General features: G+C 41.8%; 1 protein-coding gene across 1 annotated transcript; it reads left to right on the top strand.

Annotated features, from left to right (window-relative positions):
* Positions 1 to 641: 641 nt before the first annotated feature.
* On the top strand, positions 642 to 25,101 carry ANXA13 (annexin A13). The gene is made up of 12 exons (XM_066548298.1): positions 642 to 656; positions 2,335 to 2,409; positions 13,717 to 13,795; positions 16,142 to 16,236; positions 17,896 to 18,066; positions 19,083 to 19,116; positions 19,198 to 19,277; positions 20,437 to 20,505; positions 20,723 to 20,824; positions 22,771 to 22,846; positions 23,685 to 23,797; positions 24,982 to 25,101. Exons 1-12 carry the CDS (start codon positions 642 to 644, stop codon positions 25,099 to 25,101), a joined length of 1,029 nt encoding a protein of 342 aa, XP_066404395.1.
* The last annotated feature ends 609 nt before the right edge of the window (positions 25,102 to 25,710 follow it).

The following is a 25,710-nucleotide window of genomic DNA, read 5'->3' as shown; positions in this document are numbered from 1 at the left end:
ATCACAGAGGCACCACCAGCATCATTGGTGGGGCTCAATGTTGGTCTGGGGAAGGTTCATTTTAGAGTCAGCTGGCCCTGGCTCTGTCCAGCATGGGGCAACCCCTGGTCTCTTTTCACAAAGGACACTCCTGAAATCCCCTGACTACCAAAACCTGATCACATAAACCAAATTAAAGCAGTGAGATTCTGTTCAAAATGTTTCGTAGGAGCTGAGGGTGCTCAGTGGCATATTGAACACTATTAAATTCCATAAGATCTGATATAAACCCTTCAAAGGAGGCATCTTTCTCTCTGTTTGGAAAGTTCATGTTGGGTGCTAGAAAATTTTTATGTTTTAAATCATTGTAATAACAATTAGATCAATCAGTATGTATAATATTGAGGCTTACATGTGAAATCCTGATTTTCCTTAGAGAAAGCAGTCAGCTCCATGACACAACAGGATGTGATATTAGATAGGAGGGATAATAAAGCCACCATGTAATGATGAATACACCCCACCTTGCAATGACTAGAATTTAAATAATGTCTGAAGTTATTGATTAACCCAGGTTTAAGTAGTATTTATCTTTTCCAACTGCATGCTTGTTTTATTGAAGAGCAGAAGAGTTGCACCTTCCACATTCAGGCTAAGCAAAAATGGGCAGTTCACATGTAAGTAGTTACTTAATTTGGATTGTCAAGAATGTAATGATTTCCTGGTTTTATTTTTGTCAATTTTCACTTTATATGCCATTAATACAGCTGCAAGTGAAGATTTAAACTCAAAATCTACTTTGTGGGGGAAACTTGTATGCAGCTGGTAACATTGCTTCATAACAGTACATGAATAATGAAATTATTACTGCCACACACAAGTCCTGAGTGCTTTAAAGCTCCTTGTGTCTTAAAAAGGGCAGCACTTTCATTTGAGAAAAAGAAATGATGCACAGGATGTCATGGAAAAACTAATTTTAGTTAGTTTAGCAAATTTGTGTTGGAACATTCTGAACACTAAAATAATTCCCTAAAGAAATATGAAAAACTTCCTGTCTCAAAGGCCAATACTTTCAAAATTTGGGTGTTTCTCACAGAACAATAGGGACAGGAGTAGTCTTAAAGTGTAGTATTTACAGAAGGTCCCTATTAAAATCCAGGTGTCAGGCATCAAATTACTGTATGAGGTTTGACTGGGACAATTTTTGGTAACATTTGTCTGCATGAAGATATTTACCATCAAAATGACCTGACTGTCCAAAACTTCTGTGTGACAGCTCTGAATAATTAGTTCCTCTGCAAGTTAAGTAGCTTGTGCTGAGGAAGATGGGAGTCTTAGCTCCAATTTTGAAACTAGTGGATAAAAGCAATAATTATTCAGCAATGCATTTTCTCCTTGAATGCAGAATTCATGCAGTTTTGCAGTAGGTATCAATAGAAGGCAGCCTGCTTGCTGATACAGGCTAAAGTGAGTTTCTGTAAGGTTTATATTATCCTGTAACTATTTTTTAAATCCAAATCCAGCAAGGCCTGGAGACATGTCAAGGTTCTGATCCTTTTGGACCAGCTCCCCAGGACGTTTTCTTTGGCAGAGTGAGCGAGACACCCCATACCACCCATACACCACCCCATTTGCATAAAGCTCCAGCTACAGATCCAAGGAGCTTTTTGTCTCCCTGTGAGTGGGATGATGGTCCCATCTCCACACATCTTTTTGCAGTCCAGCTGTTTGCTAAGGGGAGAGGAGTGAGCAGATCAGCAGCACTGCCTGTGTCCTGCAGTTCCACCTGTGCCCAGGAGACACAGCCAAGGAGGCTCCTGCTGCCCAGGACACACACATGTCATAGGGCTGTCAGCAGGCATCTCCTGAGGGTCCTGGAGGGCCTTTCAGTGGACAGCACATGGAATGCAGTGCAGAGCAAACATATTCCATTCACGTTTAAACTGTCCAGAGGGGGTGTATCCATGGCAGGGGTGATCACAGCACTGCAGCTCAGGCAGCTTCAGCAGGTGTGTGAGCTCCATGCTGGATTAGGTGGTTTGGATGTGGGTGCAGGACACCACAGTTGTGCTGCAGGCTACAGTGGGAACAGGGGTGATCCCATGCTGGAAGAGAATCCTGTCATTCAGTCCAGACTCATCTGGGAATTGCATCTCTTTGTTGCTCCCAGAAAGTTACAAGTAACCTTGGAGAAATGGCTGCATCTGTGTCAGAGAACTGCTTCTGGAAGAGCAGAAAATAAAATAGAAGTTCTTGCCAGAGCTTTCCAGCTGCAGTTTGCTGTTTCTCCTAATGTCATGTTTTGTAACCAGAGGCTCATGAGTGTCTCATACATTGTGTTTTCTAAACCTCCAGAGCCAGACTTACAAACTCGCAGAGGATAGACGGAAACCAGCCGTAGGGGCTGCCAGTTTGTCAGCAGATGAGCCAGTAAGAACTTCTTTTGTGGAGGATGGAAGGGGCACTGTGGTGCTGCAGCACCCGTTGCTGTGGTTTATGGTGGCTTTGGGAGGCTCTGCAATGCACAGAGGCAGCTTCTCTTTTGTGGTCAATACTGGTGCTAGAAAGCTGGGTAAAAATGGCTTTTTTTCATTCTGTTGAATAATACAACAACAGAATTTTATCCACTTTGAAATTTCAGAAGTTAAATTTTTATTTAATAGCTTCTGCTGGGAGAAATATAAAATGAATCATCTGTGTCAAATGAGGTATTTTATTTGGCTAAATGAGTTTAGGTTTTAAAACTTTTTTTAAACTATCATTTTTAAATGGAGTTCTCATTGAAAGCTAACCATTCTTCAGTGAAAAGCTTCCATTATGTAGATGTTAAAATTGAACTTTTCAGCTCTGTCAGAATGTCTCATTTTAAAATGGAGCTTTCATCAAAATTCATGTCTTCCTGAACATGTTACTTTGAACAAAAGTATCAAATGTTATTGAAAAAAATGCTTTCAGAAAAATTTTCCAACTAACCCCAAAGTGTACCTTTCTCTCAGAAACTGAGCTGCACCTGATGAACATTACAGCTCCAAATCTGCATATTTTCATCTGCTTTTTGCTCTCTGAATTCGATCCAGAACTTTTTTCCTCCAATCAATTTTTTTTGCTGCACATCCTTTGCAATTTAAAGTCTCTTAATTATTTTCTGTGTTTGCAGTCTTATATCAAGCTTATCTGTGCATCTGATGTCCTTAATATTAACAAATAGAGTCAATCCACCTGGAAATCTAGATAGCTGCTCTGCTATAAGGAAGATGCTTTGGGGACAATTTGGGAATAGCAACAATGCTTTTCATTCTATGATTTGAGAAGTTTGATTGATTTTTACTTATGTTAAATTGTGTAAATTTTTTTAAATCTTCTGTCTCTCAAAAATCCATGAAGACTGCATATGCACAATTCCATGGTGTTTGTGAGTTTAATTAACCTTGGGGTTGGGTGATTTCTTTGGTTTTAATTCAAATTTGTTGAGATTCTCTGCAACACCCTTGGCTTTCATCTTGTCATTGCAAAGCAGATGAAACCTTCTTCCAGGGAGGACTCTATAGTGTCAGGGGATGGCAGGTTGTTGTGGGCCATATGGTTTGGCAACTTGAAGGTCAAAAAAAGTAAGTATTACCTGGAGAACATATCTGCCCCAGGAGCCCTCTGGGGCATAAGCTCACAAAACTCACAAGGACTTCTCTGTTGCCTATAAACATTACTGTCCTTGTAGAAATGTTTCCCTAGTACAAGTATTACCATAGCATGATTTTATTATCTCATCACAAAGCTCCACAATTGCTCTTTGTTGCTTCCCCTGGCAGAGCAGTGCTCAGGGACAGGCGATTCTTGTTCAGCCCCTGGCCATTAGCCCACAGTCAGCAGAAGACAGAAATAACTTCTTGTTTAGCTACCCCCCACTGACCACTGGGGAAGATCTGTGGCAGATTCTTTTCATTTCCATGGTCTCTTATCATCCAGGATATTTGCTGTTCCTTTTACATCTGAGACTGTCCTGTGAGTGCTGCTGTAGTAGATGTTAACAAGTGGCTGTAGTAGATCATCCTGTAGTAGTAACATCCTGTAGTAGATGTTAACAAGTGGCTACCCATGAAAAAATTACTATGCATTTGTGGCAAAAAAAAATAGAACCCGTCTGAAATATCAGAGTTGCTACATTTATGTTTTACATTATGTAAATAGGTCAAGCGGTTATGTTTTACAAAAACATTTAAAAAATCCAAAGTATCTGGACTCTAATTTTAGAGTTTAGAGTTTTAGAGTTTAGCTCTCTAGTTTTTATATACCCTACTAAGTTCTGTTGTTACTATTAAAGAAGTTTTTTTCACTAGACTGTCATCTCCATTAGGTGGGGTATTGGCACAAATCAGTTATGATATCTGGTAGCTCAAGCTTAGGTGCCTCAAAAGAGGGGCCCTGAACAAAGAAACCCCTTGGCAACTAAACCCTCTCAATCCAAACTCCCCATTCCTCATGCAACACTCCAGACCAAGGATAATATTAGGGGTCTTCTCCCTCAATATTGGTTCACTGTTTTGTTGCCAGATGGTTGCTATGTGGTCATCTTCACATGCCCTGAGGTCAGTTTGGGGGGGTTTTGGTCAGTTCTGTATCCCACTTTGGAGTATGGTTGTCACAGTTCATTACTACCATCAATGGGCTGTTCACTCTAGCCACTAATTTTTAAGTAATATTTAAGCTGCTAACTTTGTCTATTCTATGTCTATTCTATTACTAATGTTCTGGTTGTTCACATTTCACTACAATCTATCTTTACTGTTCTTAATTATGAGATTATTAGCTCTGGATTTCTCTGTAATCCATCTTTGACTTACACAACATAGCCATATGGTTCAGATAAAGTTCAATTTGTAGCCCCACAACTCTAACTACTTATGTCAAACAAGAAATTTGCTACTTTCAAATAATATAAAATTTTCAACAGTTGCTATCCAGAAAATGACTCTTTCTTTATTGCTGACTATGACTAGTGGCTGAAGCAATGGACAGCCCATTGATTGTGGTATATGAACTGCTGCTTTAGGTGACTCAGCTGATCTGGGAGTATCTTGAAACTTCCTCCACCTCCTTCCTGTGAGGTAAAAAGGTGTTAGACACACAGACCTCCAAGTTCTGTAGGCACAGTTGGTTTGTTGGACACTAAACATGCATGTCTGTACAGTAACAGCACTTCTGTGTGTCTGTGAATGTACAGATGGTGTTTAGATAGTGTCTTGCAGAGATGTATTTTAGAAGCAATGAAGGGGCCAAAGGGTGAAGCATGTCCTCTTGGGGCTTCCCTGCTGGGGTGCAACATCCTTCAAGTTCTTTTCCCTTTAAATAACTGAGCTTTAAAATACATGCAAGGGTGAGCATGATGTTCCCAAGGATTGTGCCCATGGATTTCAGGCTTGTGTAGATGTTCTTAAGTCATGTTCACTTTCATGCTGTTATACACAAGAATTTACATCAGTTCCATCAAGGTTAGCTCATCATAAGTCATCATAAATGAGGTGTCAAATTTTTAATAAGACATAAGAACACTTGAGTTAAAAATCTGGTATCTCAGCTAAAAAAAGATGCAAAATATATTGTTATCCAGTCAGTAAAATATGGTCAATAAAATAAAAGGAGTCTGCCCCCATCATAACAAAGAATTATTGCCAACTTGAAAAACTTGATTTATCTGTGGTGAATGAAGCCATTTGTTTGCATTTTGTATGGCTTCTATTTGCAAGATAAGTAATCAAGGGAAGTGATGTGAGGCATGACTCATGTCTAACCACAGGCATGGTGTCTGAAGATTTCCTGCATCCTTTCCTGCCTTGGCTTCAGCAGCCCCACCAGGTGAGTCAGGTCCTTGTCAGCCCCATGCCCCCTCTGCCAGCCCCATGCAGGTGTTGGGGCTCTCACACATCTCACAGGTGTCTCTATTTAAGCATCTGGATTGAGCCTTCTAAAAATAAAAGCTGCAGTTTTGCAGCTTTGGCATTCCCACTGCATGCTGCCCTGGTAGTTAACAGATTTTAAAAGTACTCTGTTAGCGTGTTCCATCAGCCACAAAAAGTTTTGAAAACATTAAAACTGGACAATATCAAATTCAGCTATGAGAGAACCACCCCAAACTTACGTTTTTCTCTTAATTGTGGGTTTCTCTGTCATGGTGATGAGCATGAATAAATTGGATAAAAAAGCAATCATAGATGATATATTAACAGCTACTAGAAACAGTAGGGATTTTGTAGGAGAATGAGGGTTTTAATTTTGCAGTTTAAATAACTGTCAGGGAAATTATCTTCACTATTGCCACTTGTTTGTAATAGGAGAAAGTAACTGTGACTGTTTCTATTAGGATCTTGTTGTCACTGCAGGTTTAGTCCCAGATATAGAAAATAAGGTTTGCACCTCTCAGTTTGGAAAGAGTAACAGAGTCATGGCAAAGGCTGTTGACTAATTCATAAAAGTTACACATATTTTATTATCCAGTATAGAATTCATATAGAAATTGTTTTGATCCTGATAGCACCAAACCATCAGGAAGAAGCAAGCTGACAGTGTGTGTGGCTGTCATGCAGCTGTTAGACACAGAACAGCCACAAGGATTTGGGAGAATGACAGCCTGGCTGGCTGATAGCAGATGGCATTTGGAGACACTGATACCATTCTCTGAGCAGGCAAGGAGACAGTTGGCAATTTTTCAGCTGCATATTGTGGTTGACAGAGAAAAAAATGCTAAACAAACAAAAATGAGAGGTACGTTTTACAAAATAGGTGAAGAAGGAACCTTGCAGACAAAAGGACACTTCTTAAGGTTGAACTTTGCCAATTCATTTGTCAAAAATGTGTTTGTCAACCCCACCTCTTTATTACCACAGCACAAACCCCAGTGCTTGCTGATACAGCCCTGCTGCCAACACACCATAGCTGTTTGCCTTTAGATGTTAGTGCCTGTTTTAGCCTTTACATTTCAGAGAAGTTTCTATCTGAATGATTGAGCCCCAGAACTTGAACTTTACTGAAGAAGAGCTTGCAGAAGAATTCCTTACTTTGGTGGAAGGATGATAGGAGATAGTGAACACATCATCTGCTAATGATGAGATATCTGAGTGACCTTTCCCAGTTAGATGAGACTTGACCTTGCCTACCAGTAATTGCTCTTTGTTTCTTTTGCTTAGCTATTATATTAAAGAGCTGTAATATTTGGAAGTTTTTCTCATGGGAGTACTCACACACTACAGTGAAATGGGCTTTATCTGCTTTTTTGCCCTTTCTAATTGGTGGTCTTGAGCTTTCTCAGCAGGTCAACCTTTTGTGACTGGGAATGTTTGTTTTAGTAAATCAGACTATGGAAGAAGTACAAATGTAGCATCATGTTTTCAGTCTGTGGAAGTAGATCAGGATCAAAATGCAGCAGCCTACTTCTATGTTTGTTCTTGTGTTTTATTTTTCTCCAAGGATGGAAATGCTTGAGATGAGTGATGAGGCTTGGGTTGTCTTAAAGACTCCTCTGGGTGGGAGTTCAGAGTTTCTTCTGATAACAGGATGTTATCCTGATAACATGTGATGCACTAGAAGGGTTTAACCACAAGATCTAAGAACACATATCCTTTTCTTTTTTCCCTAGTCATTATTGTTAGTCTAGTTAAACCTGGATTCCAGTTGCATTATAGCTCATTAAAGACTTCTGCCAAGATAAATAATTAATCTTAAGTATATGTGTGTTTATAAAAAATTAATCATGTAGGTGCTGATTTGCCAAAAGCTGTCTTCTGTGACCCAAGTGTATTAGATACAGTTTAACCAATGAGATGCACACCCTGGTGTTTGTTACACTAACAGGGTGACTACATGGTTTGGAATATTTCCTTGTACATAGAGAAAATAAATTTCCTTCTCCACACAAAAGATAAAGACAGGAATCACAGAACTGGAAGGCACCTTGAGATGTCAACTCACTTAACCATTGCCTAGAGCAATAATTAAATGTCTGTGAAGAATAAGAAGCTCTGCCCAGAGCAGTCCTAGCAGCTCTCACAGCACTGAGCTGGAGAGATGGTTCATTAGCTGGAGACTCCCCAGAGCTCTTTGAACTGATGGCTCAGTGTTTGTGCATGGTGAGAACTGAGAAACCTCCACAGTTTCTGTAGCTTCCAATCTAGGCTGGGTTTCCAATTGTTTTGACTTGTTTTTCTGGTATTCCTGTCCTCACCTTTAGGACATTATGGCTTGTTTGGGACTTGGCTTCCCAAAGAAACAGGATGGAAGAGGATCCAAGATGCTGCAATATGGATATATCTGTTACCCTAGCTAAAAACGTTGGAACTCACCAGACAACCTTAGATTAATTTACTAGCAAGGTGCTAATCTCAAAATTAGTAGTGCCTGTTATGTGTCTTGTAAATCTTAAGAACAGAGCAACTGTATTAGAAATCCCCTGAACAAAAGACTGAGGCATGAACTCAACCCTTCTAAGACACCAGAGAATCCACACAGTGTTGGGCCATTGTGCTTGTACCCATCACAGGAATTGTTTCAGCTGCAGTGAGCAGCTGAACCAAAATCAGGCAAACAGGAGCTCTAAGTCTCTGGGAAATCAGGCAGAGAGGTTGAGGGTGCTCACGTGCTTGATAGAAAGGAAAGCTCAGGTTGATGCACATGGAACTAGTTTATGCCATTCTTTCTAAAACCTCATTTTTCTCCAATGCATTTTTTGAACATAATTAAATATATTTGAAGAAGAAAAAAATGGGTGGAAAAACTCTGGCATGTTTGTGTAGCCCACCCCCAGTGCCCACCGGTGACGCTCTCAGGTATGTGAGAAAATTCACACCAGGTTGATGGGTGCAGACCCATAGGAGGCCACTGATGTCTGACAGGCAGCAGGCAGCTTACCCTGGGACATCTCAAAAGCACCAGAGACCTATGTTTAGACAACTAAATACTGCCCTAAATTTTATTCCTGATCCCACTCAAGTGTATGAGTTAATGCTCTAAAGACCATGGCTGGGTCAATCTGCCCTTTCTGTCTGCTGCCACTTTTAGATTTAATTTTTATTTCTTTTAAATAGCAGCCAAAGAGAAGCTTGAAGTTAGACATCTACTAAATAAAGCACATAAATTGTACCTGGCAAAAATGAAGACTGGGGCAGGCACTCAGCATAACTGCATCAATCCAGCTCTTTTTAGAGCTTTGTCTACAGCTACTGGAGCTGATCTCATCTGCTCTGGTCAGCAGCCATGCTCCTCCTGGTTCTTCCCAGTGATCTTCTTTAAGGGTCTGTGCCTGCATTTATCCATGAACTTCATCAGCATCAATCTCTTAGAGCTGCAGCAGGTGACCAGCACCCCGAGCAGCTGCTCCTTTCATTGTTCTGACAGAACTCCTCCCTAAACCTGTTCCTGAGCAGCCTTGTGGCATCTGCATGAGATCATGGAAATGGAAAAATAGCTGTGATTGCTCAAGCTGTATTATCAACTGTTTTCAGAGAGCTGTTTTTGCTCTCTTTTGCAATACAGGAAACTACCTGACATGTTCATGGCAGCACTTCTGTTCTTGTCTACTGACAGATGAGCACTTTGTACCTACTGCAAGCTTAATTGTCTGTAACCTGAGGAAAGCTCTAGATTTTAGGAGTGTCTGCAATGTATTGCAGCAACCTACCAGTGCCTCTCCTGATGCCTTGAATCCATCAGAGCTCTTGTTCCTCCTCCCCCACCATGTCCTTTTGGGTTTGCTGACCTTTGCTAAACGGTTTATTTGTGCTCCATAAGGGCTCCACATGTTGAAACATCAAAGAAAAATCTACAAAGCCTCTCTAAGCATTGCAGATCATCTTCAACTATAAACTCATCTTACAGCTCCCTAAAGTCAGATGTAAATTATAGTAGCAAAAACTACTTGTTGTGCTTTAAAACAAGTTAGAACAAAGCAAGTTAGTTTTAGATCTTTTATAAACTGTCCAGTTTAATATAAATAAATCTGTGGCAATTGTAGCCAAAGCTGCAGGGAAACAGGTTATTGTCTAAAACATGCTTGAGTGAGACATAAAACTATTCAGGATAAGAGAAAACAAGTTGACACAGGCCATAAATACAGCTATGCTGGAAGTGAAAAGAATATTTTTTTTACCATCAGAACCCTGGTTACATTAATTAATATAGAACTATAGGAGAGGAATGAGAAGAAAATTAAATAAATGAGTGGATGGAACTGGACCAGTTTGTGAAAGCAAGTTCCCTTACACCCTAGCTTCAAAGTTGTTTGCAGTCTGTCCACCTGAAATATCAGACTCCACATCATGCTCCCACCAAATTTGCTAGAATACTTCTAAATCAGTGACTAATCTAATCTAATCTAATCTAATCTAGTGTTCTAACTCTAAAAAATAACTGTGTTAAAGTGGTTCTGCCCATATTTTTAGAAGAAAAATTACTACAGGTTACAAATGGTATTAAACATCAATTGATTTTGCCATGTATCCCTTACAGGAAAATCCACCTGTGAAAATCCACAGGGTTAGGAGTACAGCTCTGAAACAGCTCTCCCTCTCCTGCATTGGGAAGCTGTGTCAGTGGGAAGGTCAAGGATGGGACTCAGCAAGTAGTGAATTTTAGCCAGTGCTTCTCAGCTGACCTTTGACAGTCACCACAGTGTCAGATTTCCCTCTATAAAGATGATGCTGGTATTTCACACAGTACTAACAGAATGCTGTCCCCCAGGTGCATCATTTAATGATTTGCAGTGACTTTTTTAAAGACAGAGGCTTTAGCAGACTCAATAAATTCCTCTGGTGCTTTAAAACAAACCATGTCCTGAACATTGAAACAGGCCTTCCTTCCTGCATGATTTTTGCCTTGAAAAGAAATGTTTCTGTGTTTATGTCTTTATGAATAATCATAAACCTACAATGTTATTTCAGTTTCTGGTGGTGCCATTTTCCTGCCTGCTGCACCTGTGCTCCACACAAACACAACACCTACAGTACCAGTTGTACCTAGGAGTGAGGGGCTCACTAAAGCTGAGGATAACTGACCAGCCATCAAGGCACGAGAGAGCCAACCACTCTCTCCCAGTCCTGCCATGAGCTGGCCATGACCAGCTGCACCTGCAGTGGGTTAGGGCAGTGGGAGCTGCAGAGGCAGCACCAGCACAAGAAGGGCAATTCCCACAGCCCAGCACTTCTGGTGGGCAAGGCAAGGCAAGGCACAGGACAAACCAGCTCCTGCCTGTGTGTGGTTGTGCAGGTGTTTCTGTGCAGGCTCAATGTCTGAGAAGTGGGAGACAATCCCAAATGAAGCCTTTTTCTTCTCACCACTGCACCTTCTGTCCCAGGTCACAAGGCAGTGAATGTGAAGCAATAGTTCTCAACTCCTATTGTTGCAGGGAATCTGAGAGTTTATAAATTAGAATAGCACTTGGATAACTACAAAGTAGTAAAATATCTACATTTGATATGTTAGCACTTTCCTCTGTATTTTGTGCTACAGAAATTTCCCCTTTTTTCTGCATTTTCAGCTGCTTCTTTAGTCCTTTTGGTTTGCTTTGCAAACAACTCTAGAGCAACTTCAGTACTGGCTGCCTAACACAGACAGCAAGATCTACCATAAGCACACTAACACTACAGAGCCAAAGGGTATTTCCCTGGAGCCTTCTCTTCTCCATGCTGAACAAGCCCAGCTCTCTCAGCCCATCAGTCATTTCCTTTGTGCATGATGCCATTGAAGAAGCACCTACACTCTGCCAGAATAGAAAACTGTGACTGGAATTCATTTTGAATAGTTATCAGTGCATCTGCTTTCTAACTTTGTGGTTTTCCCTTTCCATTTTGACCCAAACTCCTGGGAAATTTGAAGACCATTAAATAAAATCTCCACTAGAAAATATTAGTTATGCATATGCAACTATTTCCATCTTGTTTGAAAGGTTTAGGAAAATTTGTGTGAGCATACAGTAGGATACATCTTTAAAAGCCAGATTTGTCATAATGATGGGACAATCAAAGTGTTACCTTGTGCTGTAGGGATGAAATTATTACATTGTTATTGTACCTTACTAGTTGTTATAGTTGTAAAAATAACTTTGTGTTTCAGCTACCATTAGCAGTAGGTCCTATCCTAGCTGCTAACTGCATTGGAAAAGCCAGGTACCTAAATGGCTTCAGTCAATCACAAAGGCACATTGGTAAAGCAGTGTAGGGACTGGATTTGAGCTTTCCTCCTTGAGAGCTGACCCTTTGCCTTTTGATAGAGGACCCCTTTAGCCAGAGTGGTAGCTCTTTCACCAGAACTAGTAGATGACAGCCTGAAACTTTTGAAGCATACTAACAAACAGACTTCCAGACTGTATCTATACTTGTAAATAATACTTGTTGTTCTCTGGCTTGATGGGCATGTGGCAGAGCATGGCCCACAGCCATGTGCCTAAATTATCTTTATTCCACAAGCAGAATGATGTTGTGCCAAATGTCTTTCAGGAATGGCCTCTGCCCTGTGCTATCCCCAGAGACAAGGAGGTTAATCAGCCATTTAACCTCTTCTGCTCCTCAGCAGGCTGGTGGCATTTTCAGAAGGGCTTAAAAGCAGACTGCCATGCCCTGCAGTATCACAACTCTTAATTAACAGTGGTGTGCCAGTGGCTGGCAGCCCTGCAAAGCAAGCAGCCAGATCCACATGTTGCTCTTTAAATGGAAATGCCAAAGCACTGCCAGTGCCCACCTAGACCCTGAGTCTGTGGTGTGCATACTGGCTTGTGCTGCTTGACTTAGGGGCCCAGAACCTCTGTTCTACTACTGTTTCAGTTTGGGCATTTAAAATATTTGAGTAATCGTGTTAGAGGAGCTGAAATTGTTGTTGTCATTATAGTCTCAGATAATTCTACTCTTTACTGAGAAATAGCAGAGCTGAGGGTGTACCAGCATTGCAGCCCCTGTGACTCACAGCTTGGGAGATTAACAGCTAACTCAGATCACAAGGAGCAGGCATGGTTTTCTGTTTACATTGATATGTCAGGCTGTAAACTGCTGCAATGGCTGTGGACTTTGAGTTATTATCTGTCCCTGTAAATTTAGCTTGAGGTAGCCACATGTATTATTTTTCCAAAATAAAAAAAAATAAACAAAAATCACTTTCTCAGCAACAACAAAAAACCCCAGCTTTATCACAGTATGTATCTCCAATTATCTTGTTGGCATGAATGTATCAATACAAGAAAGGTTTTCGGGAGCAGTTTTTATCCAGATGGTTGGGAGTGTTCACAGTACTTAAAAATGTACTACAGAGATAGGTCCTGATTCTGCTAAGGTGTTTGTATTGGCCTGCTGTTAAAGTGGTACAAACCAATAATATTTGATCTGGCATAAAGATGCTAGTATGAAGTTATTATCCTTAAATTCTTTGAATAAGACGTAACTGGCAGAACAAAGTTCTATAGGTCATATGTGTCATATGGTGACATGTTATGTAGGGTACATACATATATATATATATATATATATATATATATATATATATTTATATTTATATGGTGACAAAGTTATATAGACCACTGTGGTTTTTATGTGGTGACAGCAATTTGTGGATCCATTCCAGGAACCTTAGGGATAGATACAGTATTTCAGCAAAGCCCAGCCTGAACTTCAAGGTTTTGATGGTGTGAACAAAGATCAAGCAAGGACCTGGCCCCATGCTTTTCCCATGTGTTTCCCATGTTTCTGCTGTGTCTCTGTCTCTTCCCAGTCAGCCCACAAGCACCACCATCACAGCTCTGATGCAGAGAAAGATGCCAAGAAAATTCACAGTGCCTGCAAAGGAGCAGGTAAGAAAGACTTTTGTAGATTTTTGGACTTTGTGCCAAGGGCAGATCAATATTATAGAAAGCATATACATGAACTTAGGCAAACCAACTGTTCCAACCAGTTTTAGGTAATCTTTATGCTCTCTGTCAAATACTGACTCAAAGAGCATTCACACCCATGAAGATAAATGGGAAGGGAAGCCAGCCTGTTCCTCAAAGACTGGTAAGATCTAGCTTGATAATTGCATGTCTTCAGAGCATTAGGGTAAACATGGTATTTGTTCCCTGTGGCAGGAACATCAAGCTGCCAAGATTAATTTGATAGTCACAGGGTCCAGCTAGTCAGGTTAGATTAAGGTCATGGTTAGATATCCTTTCTCAGGCCTCCAGGGACCAGTAAAGAACATCATCATCTCCATATTTCATCAGAGCCCACTGCAGCTCCATCAGCTGAAAGGAATTTACAGTGATTTCAACCTTCACCAGTGATTTTTAACTGAAAATAACTGTCCCTCACAATCTTCTGTGAGGGAGTTTGAAGTAAGCCTGACTGCACTGATGTGAATGAGGAATGCATAGTGTTTCACAGGATCCTAAGGTCCATGGAGGTGACAATGTTCAGTAAAGGAAGAACATCCAGGCAGCACACAAGATCAATAAGTTATTAATTCACTCCAGTTATTTGCACAGTTAATATGTATTTAAGCATTTCTTCCTGGTATAGCACTGACATGCAGAATCAGCTAGTGAAGTGTTGAGTTTTAGGAACTGTTCCTGTCTTACAACTGAGCCCTCTCATGACAATTGCCAGAGGACTCTCCTGAGAGTTTAACCCAATGTTATCAAATAGGAATACAATTCCTTCTAAAATTGGACCATGCCTTCTGCCTTGGATCTAAGCAGGAAGAACTGGGCAAGATGCCCTAAAGTTGTCCTCCATGTACCTGGTGGTAATAGAGGCATGAAAACCTATCAGCTGTTGCTGAATACCAGTATAATTTGTGTCTTTATCCTTTGTGCTGGTTGCTACTCAGAAACCCTTGTTGGTTCCTGCTCCTAAAAGCCTGAGATGAGGCACAGCACAAAGCCCAGAGATGGCCACACAAAGGCATCAGATGGCAGAGCTCAAGGAGAGTGTGGGGCAGTGACCACCGGCAGGATGTGTGGGCATCAGCAGACCTGGCAAATGTCTTGATGCCTTTGGTCTGCCATCCTGTGGGCATCTGGGCAGTTTCCATCACAAGCTGGGTCATGTGTCTGTCCTGGCTCACATTCTCAATTTCTTATCATGAAGAAATAATGCCCGAGTCCATCTGCTGGTCCTCAGATGGAAGTGCACAGGATCCCTGTGCTAGTGCCACAGCTGCCCTGTTGTGTCCTTTGTACATCCAGGTAACACCAGGAGCCCTGTGCTAGTGCCACAGCTGCCCTGTTGTGTCCTTTGTACATCCAGGTAACACCAGGAGCCCTGTGCTAGTGCCACAGCTGCCCTGTTGTGTCCTTTGTACATCCAGGTATCATCACTGTGGTCCTGTCTCTTTTTAGCTGTAACAAATGCCTTCCAGCAGCTCTGTTTAGTGCAAACTTCTGTTTATATGGCAAGGGCAGCAGAAGTGCAAGAGCAAGGTTACTGCCTTTAGGAAGCTTTTTCAATCCATTGCATAAGTCAGAGCTCAAAGCTGAGTGAGGGCTTTTCCCCTGGAGGGTGGCTGCATGTCAGCTCCCCTCTGTGATGGGCAGCACAGCAGCTGCATCTCTTTGGGCATCCCACACTCCCACTTCACTCTGATTTTTGCCAAGCAAAACAGCATTGGCAGAGACCGAGACCATTCAGGCTGGTTTCAGGTCCTTTTTCCTGACTCCATTCAGCAAAATTAAAACCAATTTTTTACAGGCTGTACATCCAGGCTTCAGGTTAATGAGCTGATTCAAACACATCCTTGCCTGCCTGGCCTCTTGCCCCACTGCCCTCACTCTGTTGTGCCAGCACAGCATTCATGCCATAACAAACTGGATCTGTGGCTGATCCCTTGGGACTGCTCAAACAAGCATTGTCACCAAAAACATGCATATCAGCCTGTGGGCACTGGCATAAACCTGATTGTAGGAGCAGTGTCTGCCCTTCTCAAACAGAAGACTCAATTTCTTTGCTATTAACTGCATGAGATGGTGAAATTTTATTTTATTGAACATCATAGCTGACTACAGTTTAAATTATCCTCAAAAGAATCTTAAATGCTACAAATCCTAAAGGTGGAACCACTGGGGATACATGTACAGGATTTTTTTTCTCTTTAGAGGCCACATTTTCTTTCCTCTGTATTAGATTCCTGATTATAAAATCCCTATGCACAACTTCTTTTTCAGGAACCAATGAAAAAAAAATTATTGAAGTCTTATCAAGTCGAACATCGGAGCAGAGACAACAAATAAAGCAGAAGTACAAGGATTTGTATAGCAAGGTATTTTGAAATAAGTGGCCTTTCTGTTTGAAACCACTGCCTCTGAAAATACAGCCTACAGGCCTCTGCTTTTGAAAATATCAAGGGCATAGTGCATTTAAGGAGGACACCAGTTACTTTCTGATTCAGCAATTTATTTTATCTCCTCAAATACTGATTATACTTCTAATTTTAGGCCTCAGAATCTTCTTGAAGTCAGCCTTAACCAGATCAGAGCATTTTAATCAAAGCTGGGAGAGCTAGAAAATAATTCATAACTGAAATAGAAAATATTTCAGCTTGTGTTCATCTTCAGCACATTCAGAAAAATAAGTTAATGTAAAAGGGAAATTATAAGTCAGAGTCCCACTTAGACCAGATGCAAATTCATACAAACTATTTGATTTCACACAACTTTATATTTATTGAGTTTAATAGAAGAATTTAATAGAAGTTTAATTGATTTCTTCCAGTCATGAAGTAGAACATGTTGCAAAACTAAGAAGTTTCATTGGGCACTTGATTTCTGCAGGAGGCATAAACTGCCTTAATGATTTTGTGTGTATGAAAAATAAAGCTTCTAAAATATTGTTTCAGTAAACACCTGAATCCTGCAGACTTTTTTATTAAACTGGTATTTTCTTAGTGTCTGCTTGCTCATTAATAATTGTCAATAAGAGAGTCAGCACAGAAGATGAATGAAAGCCTTCCATATGTAAAATTTACAGCAAGCATGATACAGATTTTGGTTACATAAATACTATAGATGTTGTTCTATAATGAGAGTTAATACATATAGGCATTAGAAATTATCAAATGCCATGAAACATCACAGTGGCATCAGCTCATAGCAACCCTTCTGCTCTCCTGGGCAGCCTGAATCTCCTGGGAAGGAGGCACAAGTGGTACCATCTCCCTCCTGCTGCTCCAGGAACTTGCAGCATTTGTGGGGTGTGTGCTGAAAGTGCTCCAGCACAGATGGCAGCCTCTGACTTGAGCAGTTGAGTGTTCACGTGCAGTTGTGCAAGCAGGAACTTGAGAATAATAGAGCTGGATTTCTCATTCAGTGTTCTGACCTTGTCAAGCTTCCCATAGTGCAGGAGATGTTAACTGCAGACAGGAGTTCCAATGCACCCTCAGCTGGCATCCTCAGCATGCACTAGCCAGCTCTCCTCCAGGGTCTTACTGAATTTTGATTTAAGGTTGATGTGGGTATGTGTGTGTAAAAATGCTCTCGCTTGGCACAAAAGCACCTTGCAGAAACCTGCTGCTTTTTCCAGTAAGTCAGTTTTAACCAAAACTGACAGAAAGGTTTTTGGTTTTATCCCCTGTGTGGCAGCTCTTTCAAAGGAGGAAGCTTCTGTATTTTATTTGAGAGTAAACTCCTGTAAAGTTTTTCAAAACACTATTTTGCATTTATTTACACAAGTAAGAGTCATAACTGGACTGATATTGGCTGGTATTTGAAGATGGGACAATCATTTCAGTCAATCTGAAGCCAAAATTTTTAGGGATTTTATTTTGAAAAAAAAAAAAGTCTGTATTTTAAGGCCTTTAAAAAATTGTTTTGTCCCTTTTTGGCAGAGAAGGAGCTTTTAAGTCATTAGATTCCCTGAAACAAATTAAGAAATCCTCTAATCTCACCTCAGCTTTTGCACTAACCCTCCTGACTCCCCACAGGAGATGGAAGAGGACCTGAAAGCAGACCTGAGTGGGAATTTTGAGAAGGCTGTGCTGGCTTTGCTGGACTTGCCCTGCGAGTACGAGGCCCGAGAGCTTCGGAGGGCGATGAAGGGAGCTGGGACAGACGAGTCGCTGCTGATTGAGATCCTCTGCACTCGGAGCAACAAGGTCAGGGCACCACCTTGTGGGACCTGCCTTGGGCAGCAGGGCAAGGAGCTCACCAACAGGATTCCTGCAAGGAGGAACGGGGATCAGTCCAGCTCCTGTGGCTGAAATGCCTCTTGCCAGTGTTTGCAGCAGTAAGATTGCCATACTAGAGCTGAAACTCCAAAAGGAGTTAAGACCAATAAAATTCACATTCCTTCCTTTATCCTACTCCTACCTGCCTTGGATGGCACGGGGGCGGCACCGGTGAGAATAATCCCTGGATACATGTTAAAGGGCAGCCTTGGCACTGCTCTGGTGGTTCAGAGGCACAGGAACATGAGCCTTGTGAAAAAAAGAAATAGTTAACTCTTGCCTAAATGCAGGGAAAACCAGAGGGACACCTGCATGAATCAGGCACCTCTCAAAGCACTGTCCTCAACGGGAACTGGGAATTCACAGCTTCTCCCTCCCCCGTGGTTGCTGCACTTCACACTCTGGTATTTTCTGGGTCCCTTAGGGCAGGAAGGAAATGATGAATCTGACTCTATGTTCTTAGAAGGCTAATTTACTATATTATGATTTTATATCAAAGAATACTATATTAAAACTATACTAAAGAATAGAGAAAAGATACAGACAGAAGGCTAAAAGATAATAATGAAAAACTTGTGACTCCTTCTAGAGTACTGACACAGCTTGACTGTGATTGGTCATTAAGTTAAAACAATTCACATTCTGGATAAAGAATCTCCAACTACATTCCAAAGCAGCAAAACACAGGAGAAGCAAATGAGATAATATTGTTTTCCTTTTTCTGTGAGACTTCTCAGCTTCCCAGGAGAAGAGTCCTGGGTAAGGGGATTTTTCAGAAAATGTGACAGTGACATCACACACTACAGGCATGGTGCTGACTTGCTGGTGTTTTGTTTGCTCATTTACTTATTAATTAGTAACACGTTATTTATTTATTTATTTATTTATTTATTTATTTATTTATTTATTTGATTTTTACTTTATTTATTTTTTTGTTTTCCTAGGAAATCGTAAACATAAAGGAGGCCTACAAGCGTTGTAAGTAGTTTTATCTTTCAAACGCCTTCATTTAAATCCTTTCTCACTGGTTTAACTCTCATAGATTTTGTTTCTTCCCAGTGTTTGACAGGGATCTGGAGTCTGATGTTAAAAGTGACACCAGTGGCTCCCTACAGAAGATATTAGTCATGGTGCTAGAGGTGAGGCTGGGGACTTTCCTCTTATGCAGCTGCCTGACAGAGATATTTCCTTTTTTCACTGAGTAACCATAAAAAGTATTGTCTGGCAGTTATAATAATGCAGTTATGATATGTAATATATTAATGAGGTAATTACAGTAAACAAAGGCATTCTTCAGTATAAGAGCCTTTCATATCTATGGCTTTTTAATATGTACCATTTTTGTTTATGAAACCACAGATAATTTTATCAATATTGATACTTTGAAAATAACAGGATTGTTTTACTGTTATTTATACCATGGTAAAGGCTAGAATACTCATTCGAGGTCATGGCCCCATTATTCTGAATTTTTGCCCTAAACCACTAAATCTTATTTCCATCTCATCTAAGGATTCCAGAATTCAGATGCAGAACAACTAAGAAAGAGATTGCTGTTCTGTTAGTTTTTCATTCATCAAAAAAGAGCTTATTTTCCATTAGAATACATTTTATTTTAAACACTTTTCATGAAATAAAGCAAAAAATCAACACCTTCATAAAGACACATTATAACTAAGAAAAATAGGAGCACATTGAGAAATGCAATGTGGTGGTCAGTCTGATCTGACAGCCCTGGGAAATGAAAAGACTGAATAAATAAAAGAAGCTTTAAAGACATAACAGTCACATCACTAAATACACCACTGTTTAGATTCTCATTCTGGGAAGCATTGGTGTAGCTCTTTCCAACCTCCTGTATACTTTCAGGAGTGGCAAATACATTTATTGCTTTTTTTTTTCATCGATAATTTCTCGCAGGGATGGCAGTGCTGGTGAATGCTCAGAGTACATAGGTCAGTCAGGAAAACATTTCACAGTCACCAGGGCATATCCAGCCCTGTGAAAAGCATCAGCACTTCACTGCAGGTACTGGGCACCTTCCTGCTCCAGGGGCAGCAGCGTTGCCATCTCGTTAGGGCTCAGCACACAGCACATAAAGCTGGGGACAAACCCTACACGAAGGGTTCAGCAAACCGGGGGGGTCCCACCGTGCCCATCCCCGGGCTCGTGTCAGCAGATGGCAGCAAAACCCCAACCCAAAAATCTGTCAGGGCCAGAGATACACAAATATCTGTGAGCTGAAAGGAAACCAGCGCTTGGTTGGGTGTTTTTTTACAGTTATCTCCTTTTCTGCAGGCAACCCGAGATGAGACCCAGCAGGTCAATGCAGAGCTTGCTGAGCAAGATGCCTCAGATCTGTACAAAGTAAGTGCAGTTGTGCAAAAATCCCTTTTTATCCCGTGCTGCACAGCAAGGGCTACCTCAGGGGGACTGAACAAACCAAGCACACGGGCAATGGCAACACAAAGAGAGGAGCAAGGGGAGCATGGGCTGGAGCTGGATGGATCCAGGGTTGTGGCTGACTTCATGTCTCTACTGTGTGTGAACAAGTGCTTCCAGAAAATAACATGTGCTTTTGAAGGCAGGAGAAGGCCGCTGGGGAACAGAGGAGCTGGCTTTCAATGTGGTCCTAGCAAAGAGAAGCTATAGCCAGCTGAGAGCTACTTTTCAAGCCTATGAAAAGGTGAGTTTATCTTCTGCAATGGGGGTTGCATAGGGCCCTGACATATAGGTGCAGACCCTACAATGACATGTAATGATCTGAAGAGCCTTTTCCAACCTAAATTATTCTATGTAGAGTGGACAATCCTTTATCTGCCATTTTATAACTTCTTGAATGCTTTAAGAATGTTGGAAAACATATTTATACAACTGTGTCCTGAGCATACAGAAATAGGTGATTTACAGGAGAAGCTTTATCTTCTGCCAGTGAAGATCCCATTCCCCTTCATACACAATACTCAGCCAAATAAATGTCACCAATGTCTGCTCCTTCCCACAGCTGCAGGACAGTGTACCCCCCCTCCTGCAGCAAAAGGACAGGTTCACAAACTCCTGCCCTGAAGGAAGGATTTGCTTTTCTGGTGTTTTCTTCTCCTTCTCCTAAACAGAGCCTGTCATGGTGTCTCCTCCTGTTCCACCACTTCAACACACTCATATTGGCTGAGGAGAAGTTTATCTCCAGCCTTTTCCTCTCTGCCCACACTGGACAGATGGCCTGTGCAGGTGCTTTGCTGTGCTTTCCCCTGTCTCCAAGCATAAGGCAAAGGAGGCAGCAGGATCCTGACTATTTAGTACTTTTCCCTGTGTCACCCAGCAGGAACATTTTACTCATGCCTGGGCCTGAACCTGACCTGATATGGAGATATCTTGCTAGGAAATTACCTCTGAAAGTCAAAGCAATGGGAGATCCAAGTTCCTTCTCCTAGCAGCAAGGTGGAAGCTCAGCAGTGACATCTCAGGAAAGAGTCTCCCTCCAGCCTCTGGCTCACAGTCCTGAACTTCCCTGGGAAGACTCTGAGTTCATCAGAAAACTGTAGCCTCAGGCACTGAAGATGGAAAGAGCTCAAGTCAAAGCCATGTTTCAATGTCAACATAATAAGGAACCAATAGCTACAAAAACGTTTGCAGCTTAATCCAAGTTTGGGGCTGCTGCTGGCAGAAGAACAAACCCAGTCACAAACTGATACTCTCTCCCTTGGAGTGGCCCAAACCCTGGGGATTCAGTTAAGTGCTCAATAGCCAAACTACCTTGGCCTTTGATTCCTAAAGCCAAGCAGATCTGTTTGCCCAAACCAATCCACCACATCCTGCCTGGCTGCACTCAAAGTAGGCCAAGATTAGAGCCAAAATCTTGCGAACATGCCCTTCTCTTCAGCTGGAGAGATACATAGGGTAAGATCTAAACCAGGTTGGTGCTTTGCAGAGCTTAAGCCCTAAAGCCTGATGTGGTGCCCTTGCTGCCTTGTACACACAGTCTCCCAGCTCTGACCTAAAAGTCAGAGTCTTGAAACTTGCAGGGACATCCTGACGCTCAAAGTAGAGCAAAGTAAAAGTCTTTGAGGTTCCTGAAGTTCACAAAAGTCAGGGTAAACTCTGTTTTGAAGAGACAGTCTGCTTCTCCAATTCCCTACAGAATAATACAAAAACTCTGAGACAACCGTGGTGCTTGTAAACTTAGCCTGGGAAGCCAAAGACAATAAGTAAGAGAACTTCAGAGAGTTGGTAAAGCTCCAAAAATTATCTTATTTATGTGGGAGCCATCCAGAGCCTTTGATAGAGAGTCTAGAGAAAGCTTGAACAGTTTCTGCTGACCAGGGGTCACTCAAGAAGAAGCTGCAGCTTCTTTGTCCTAGAGGCTGTCAGATACCTGGGACTGCCTGATGGAGATTATCCATCCCTTAACCACTGGGCCTTACCTGGCTGCACAGACCTTCTCTTGTGGATCACAGTGGATCTGTGAGAACTTATGCCAGAGGAGAACTTCATTTACCTCGAATTACTCCTTTGGAAAGGCTCTAAAGGATCTGGAATGACCTTTTGCCATTTGGGTCCTGAATCTGATGCTGTTTTGGCAGTGGGAAGACATGTACAGAGAGAAGCTCTTATGGCTCCTTTTTCTTCTCATAGGTGTGTGGGAAGGACATAGAAGAATCCATTAAAAGTGAAACCTCTGGAGATCTGGAGAAGGCTTATCTGACTCTAGGTAAAAAGCAAGAGTTTCAAGACCTTTCTTTTCTAGTTCTTGCTGTCACCTGACATTGATTGTTGGGGGTCTGTGTACAGCCTGGCAACAGCCATTGAGCTACCCCTAAACTGAGCTAACATATCTGCCAGGGAAAAAGTAGACAATTTCCAGTAGTGATTGGGACTCCTTGGTTTTAAAACTAAAACTTGCCAGACACAGCTCCTTTCCACAGGAAAAGCTGAATTTTTTTCCCTCTAACACAGGGTAGCCACCTCCAAGCTGCCCCTGGGACAATGGCTGGTGATAACTTCCAGCAGATGCTTGGGCACCATGAGAAGTGCACTAGCCAGCCACCACAAAAATGTACAGGGTCCTAGACAGCAAGTTAGCACTAGGGTTGACCAGTATTTAAACCCGTGTCCTGTCCCACTGTATTGCTGTTACCCATCTGGATTTAGGCTCTCACAGATTTCCTCCTGTGATCTGCAGAGTGAGCAGCTGTAAATGGCTAAATAAACTATTTAGTGCAATACAACAGGCATCTACCCCAAGAATGGGTGGGCAAGAGGAACCCCATGAGGGCATGGGGTTTCTCATTTATGTAATTTTCACTGTGGAATGGCTGAGTACTCAGTGCTGGTAATCTCTTGTGGAAAAATGGACATCCCCATTCATACTCCAAGATTTCTCCTTGCATACTGATAGGGGATCAGTCTCAGAATAAAAGCCCTGCCAGCTCATGTGTCTAAGCATAAACACATAGAGTTTCCTTTTCTTACTTATTTAATTCTGCTTGAAGTTGTATCACAAACTGTAAATGTACAAATATAATGAGGCCTCTTACTGTTTTCTTTAGTCAGCTGTGCCAAAGACTGCCCAGGTTACTTTGCCACACTTTTGCACAAGTCGATGAAAGGAGCTGGGACTGATGAAGAGACCTTGATTCGCATCCTTGTGACCAGGGCTGAGGTAGGGTACCCTGTGTCCTGTAACTGCTCACATCAGCTCTAGGAGAACACAAATGTAGAGGGTATGGAGTGAGTCCTGGTAGATCATGTGCTCAGCAAACCCTTTTCAGCCCAGTGACATCAGTGGTCACACTCTGCTTCTGTACCCAGGCACCTCTAATTTTGATATTGCATCTATTTCTGTTTTCAAAGGAACTAAACCAGGAAGCATGTAGGCAATTTCAAGTGTAGTCAACTGTACCTGGTTAAAACCAGCCCATGGGGAGGTCTGGCCCCAGTAGGATGTGTAGAAATAATTCCTAGTTAATTAATGATAAAGCAGCAGTTTCCAATTTGAGAATTGCTTATAAACATATGTTGCCAATTTTCTCTGATTCCAGCTGGGAAAAACAGATGGGGAGGAGGGAAGAGAAATAAAAAGCCAAAGGAGTTAACTGTCATTTTAAGAAGCACAAAACCTCATGAGACATTTGAGATATTTAAGCACAATCTTTAAGTATTCCTTGTAAGCTGTGTAGGTTGTAACCCCAGGGCTGTTTCAATCAACACAGAGGAGGAGCCTCTCACAGGCATGAGGAAAGCATATTTCTCAATGATCCACAGTGAGAAAAATTAGGCTCCAGCACATTGTCTCCATTAAGACACAGTCCAGTCGTTATAACATTTAAAACCCACTGCAATAAAGATCAGACCTGTGCTGTAGGTGCCTTTTTACAGGACAGCTCCAGATAAGGAGTTTGTTTCTCCCCCAGCAGTAACCAGAAAATTACTTCTCTGGGTGGAACAACACTCTTTTTTAGCCATACTCCTGGGACATCCCTCTTTCCCTGTTTGCCACCAGGGGATGACCTCAGGAGCTCACATCATTCCTGTGTGAGTTTCTCCAGTACTAAGGCTGTGCTGGCACAGCACCATTGGGCAGAGATTGTCCCAGCCTTGGCATAACTTTCCATGCAGGCCTTCTTCACAGTTAGCATCCCCTCACCACCATCTGACATGGACTTACCTTGAATTCAAATGTTAAGCTCGAAGTCCTCCAAGAGTTTTAGACCTCCTGCATTCTCCTCTCCTACTCCCACTTGGTGTGGTGGGCCTTGAATCAGACCCCAGGGGTGCTGGCAGGGGCAGGGCAGGTTACTCAAAGCATTCACCACTCTTCTAAAGAGGTTTTTGGTGTCTCCTCAGAGCGACCTGCCAGCAATAAAGGAGAAGTTCCAGCAGATGTACAAGAAGCCGTTAGCTGAAGCTGTCCACTCTGACACCTCTGGGGACTTCAGAAAGTTGCTGCTGGCAATTTTGCACTAAAAGCCCATCAAGAATGAAGAGGCATGCTGAGCAGCCATCTCTTGATTAGCTTCCAAAAAACCATCCAAAAATGTGGCATTAGCACAAAGAAAAAAATCCAATTTATTTTCTTCCCTGCTGGGAAATATGTTGCCAAGTAATGTTGGACGTGAAGTTTATGTTATGGCTGTCTTGCCAAATACCCTTGAGGAATAAAGACATGTTGAAAAAACTAGATATAAATTGACCTCTTTGTGTTTGCATATGTGGAGGAATCTCCTGTCATTGTTTCTTCTGGGTAGATTTTCTCTTTCTCTCATTCTGAAGATTATCTCTGCTCTTTCAATGAATGTCATGTCATGCCATTACAGTCCTGCCAAGAGACAATGAATAGTAATTTCTTCTCAGCTCATTATCACAGCTCTTTAAACAACCGGAGGGCTGTGAATTAATGATTTAAGTCAGACCCTGATTAAAATCCTGCTGTCAACAGGGAAGGCCAGAGTGATTTCCCTATCTGTGAGTTGCCCTCTCAGCAGTCACCCCCTAAATTATCCCATGAAGGAGAGAAAGGCTTGCAGTCCTCACCAGCACCACATCCTGGGATATGGTGCAGGAGCATCACAGGGG

This window comes from Molothrus aeneus, chromosome 1 (genome assembly GCF_037042795.1).
Source record: "Molothrus aeneus isolate 106 chromosome 1, BPBGC_Maene_1.0, whole genome shotgun sequence".
NCBI lineage: Eukaryota > Metazoa > Chordata > Aves > Passeriformes > Icteridae > Molothrus > Molothrus aeneus.
The sequence above is the reverse complement of the archived record's forward strand: the minus strand, read 5'-3'. Positions and strand labels throughout refer to the sequence as shown.

What these genes read in the sequence shown, in the direction of transcription:
- ANXA13 (XM_066548298.1), top strand. An exon ending in ACAAGGATTTGTATAGCAAG is followed by an intron (nt 16,237 to 17,895) that starts GTATTTTGAAAT and finishes GACTCCCCACAG; the next exon opens with GAGATGGAAGAGGACCTGAA. An exon ending in CTTTTCAAGCCTATGAAAAG is followed by an intron (nt 20,825 to 22,770) that starts GTGAGTTTATCT and finishes TTCTTCTCATAG; the next exon opens with GTGTGTGGGAAGGACATAGA.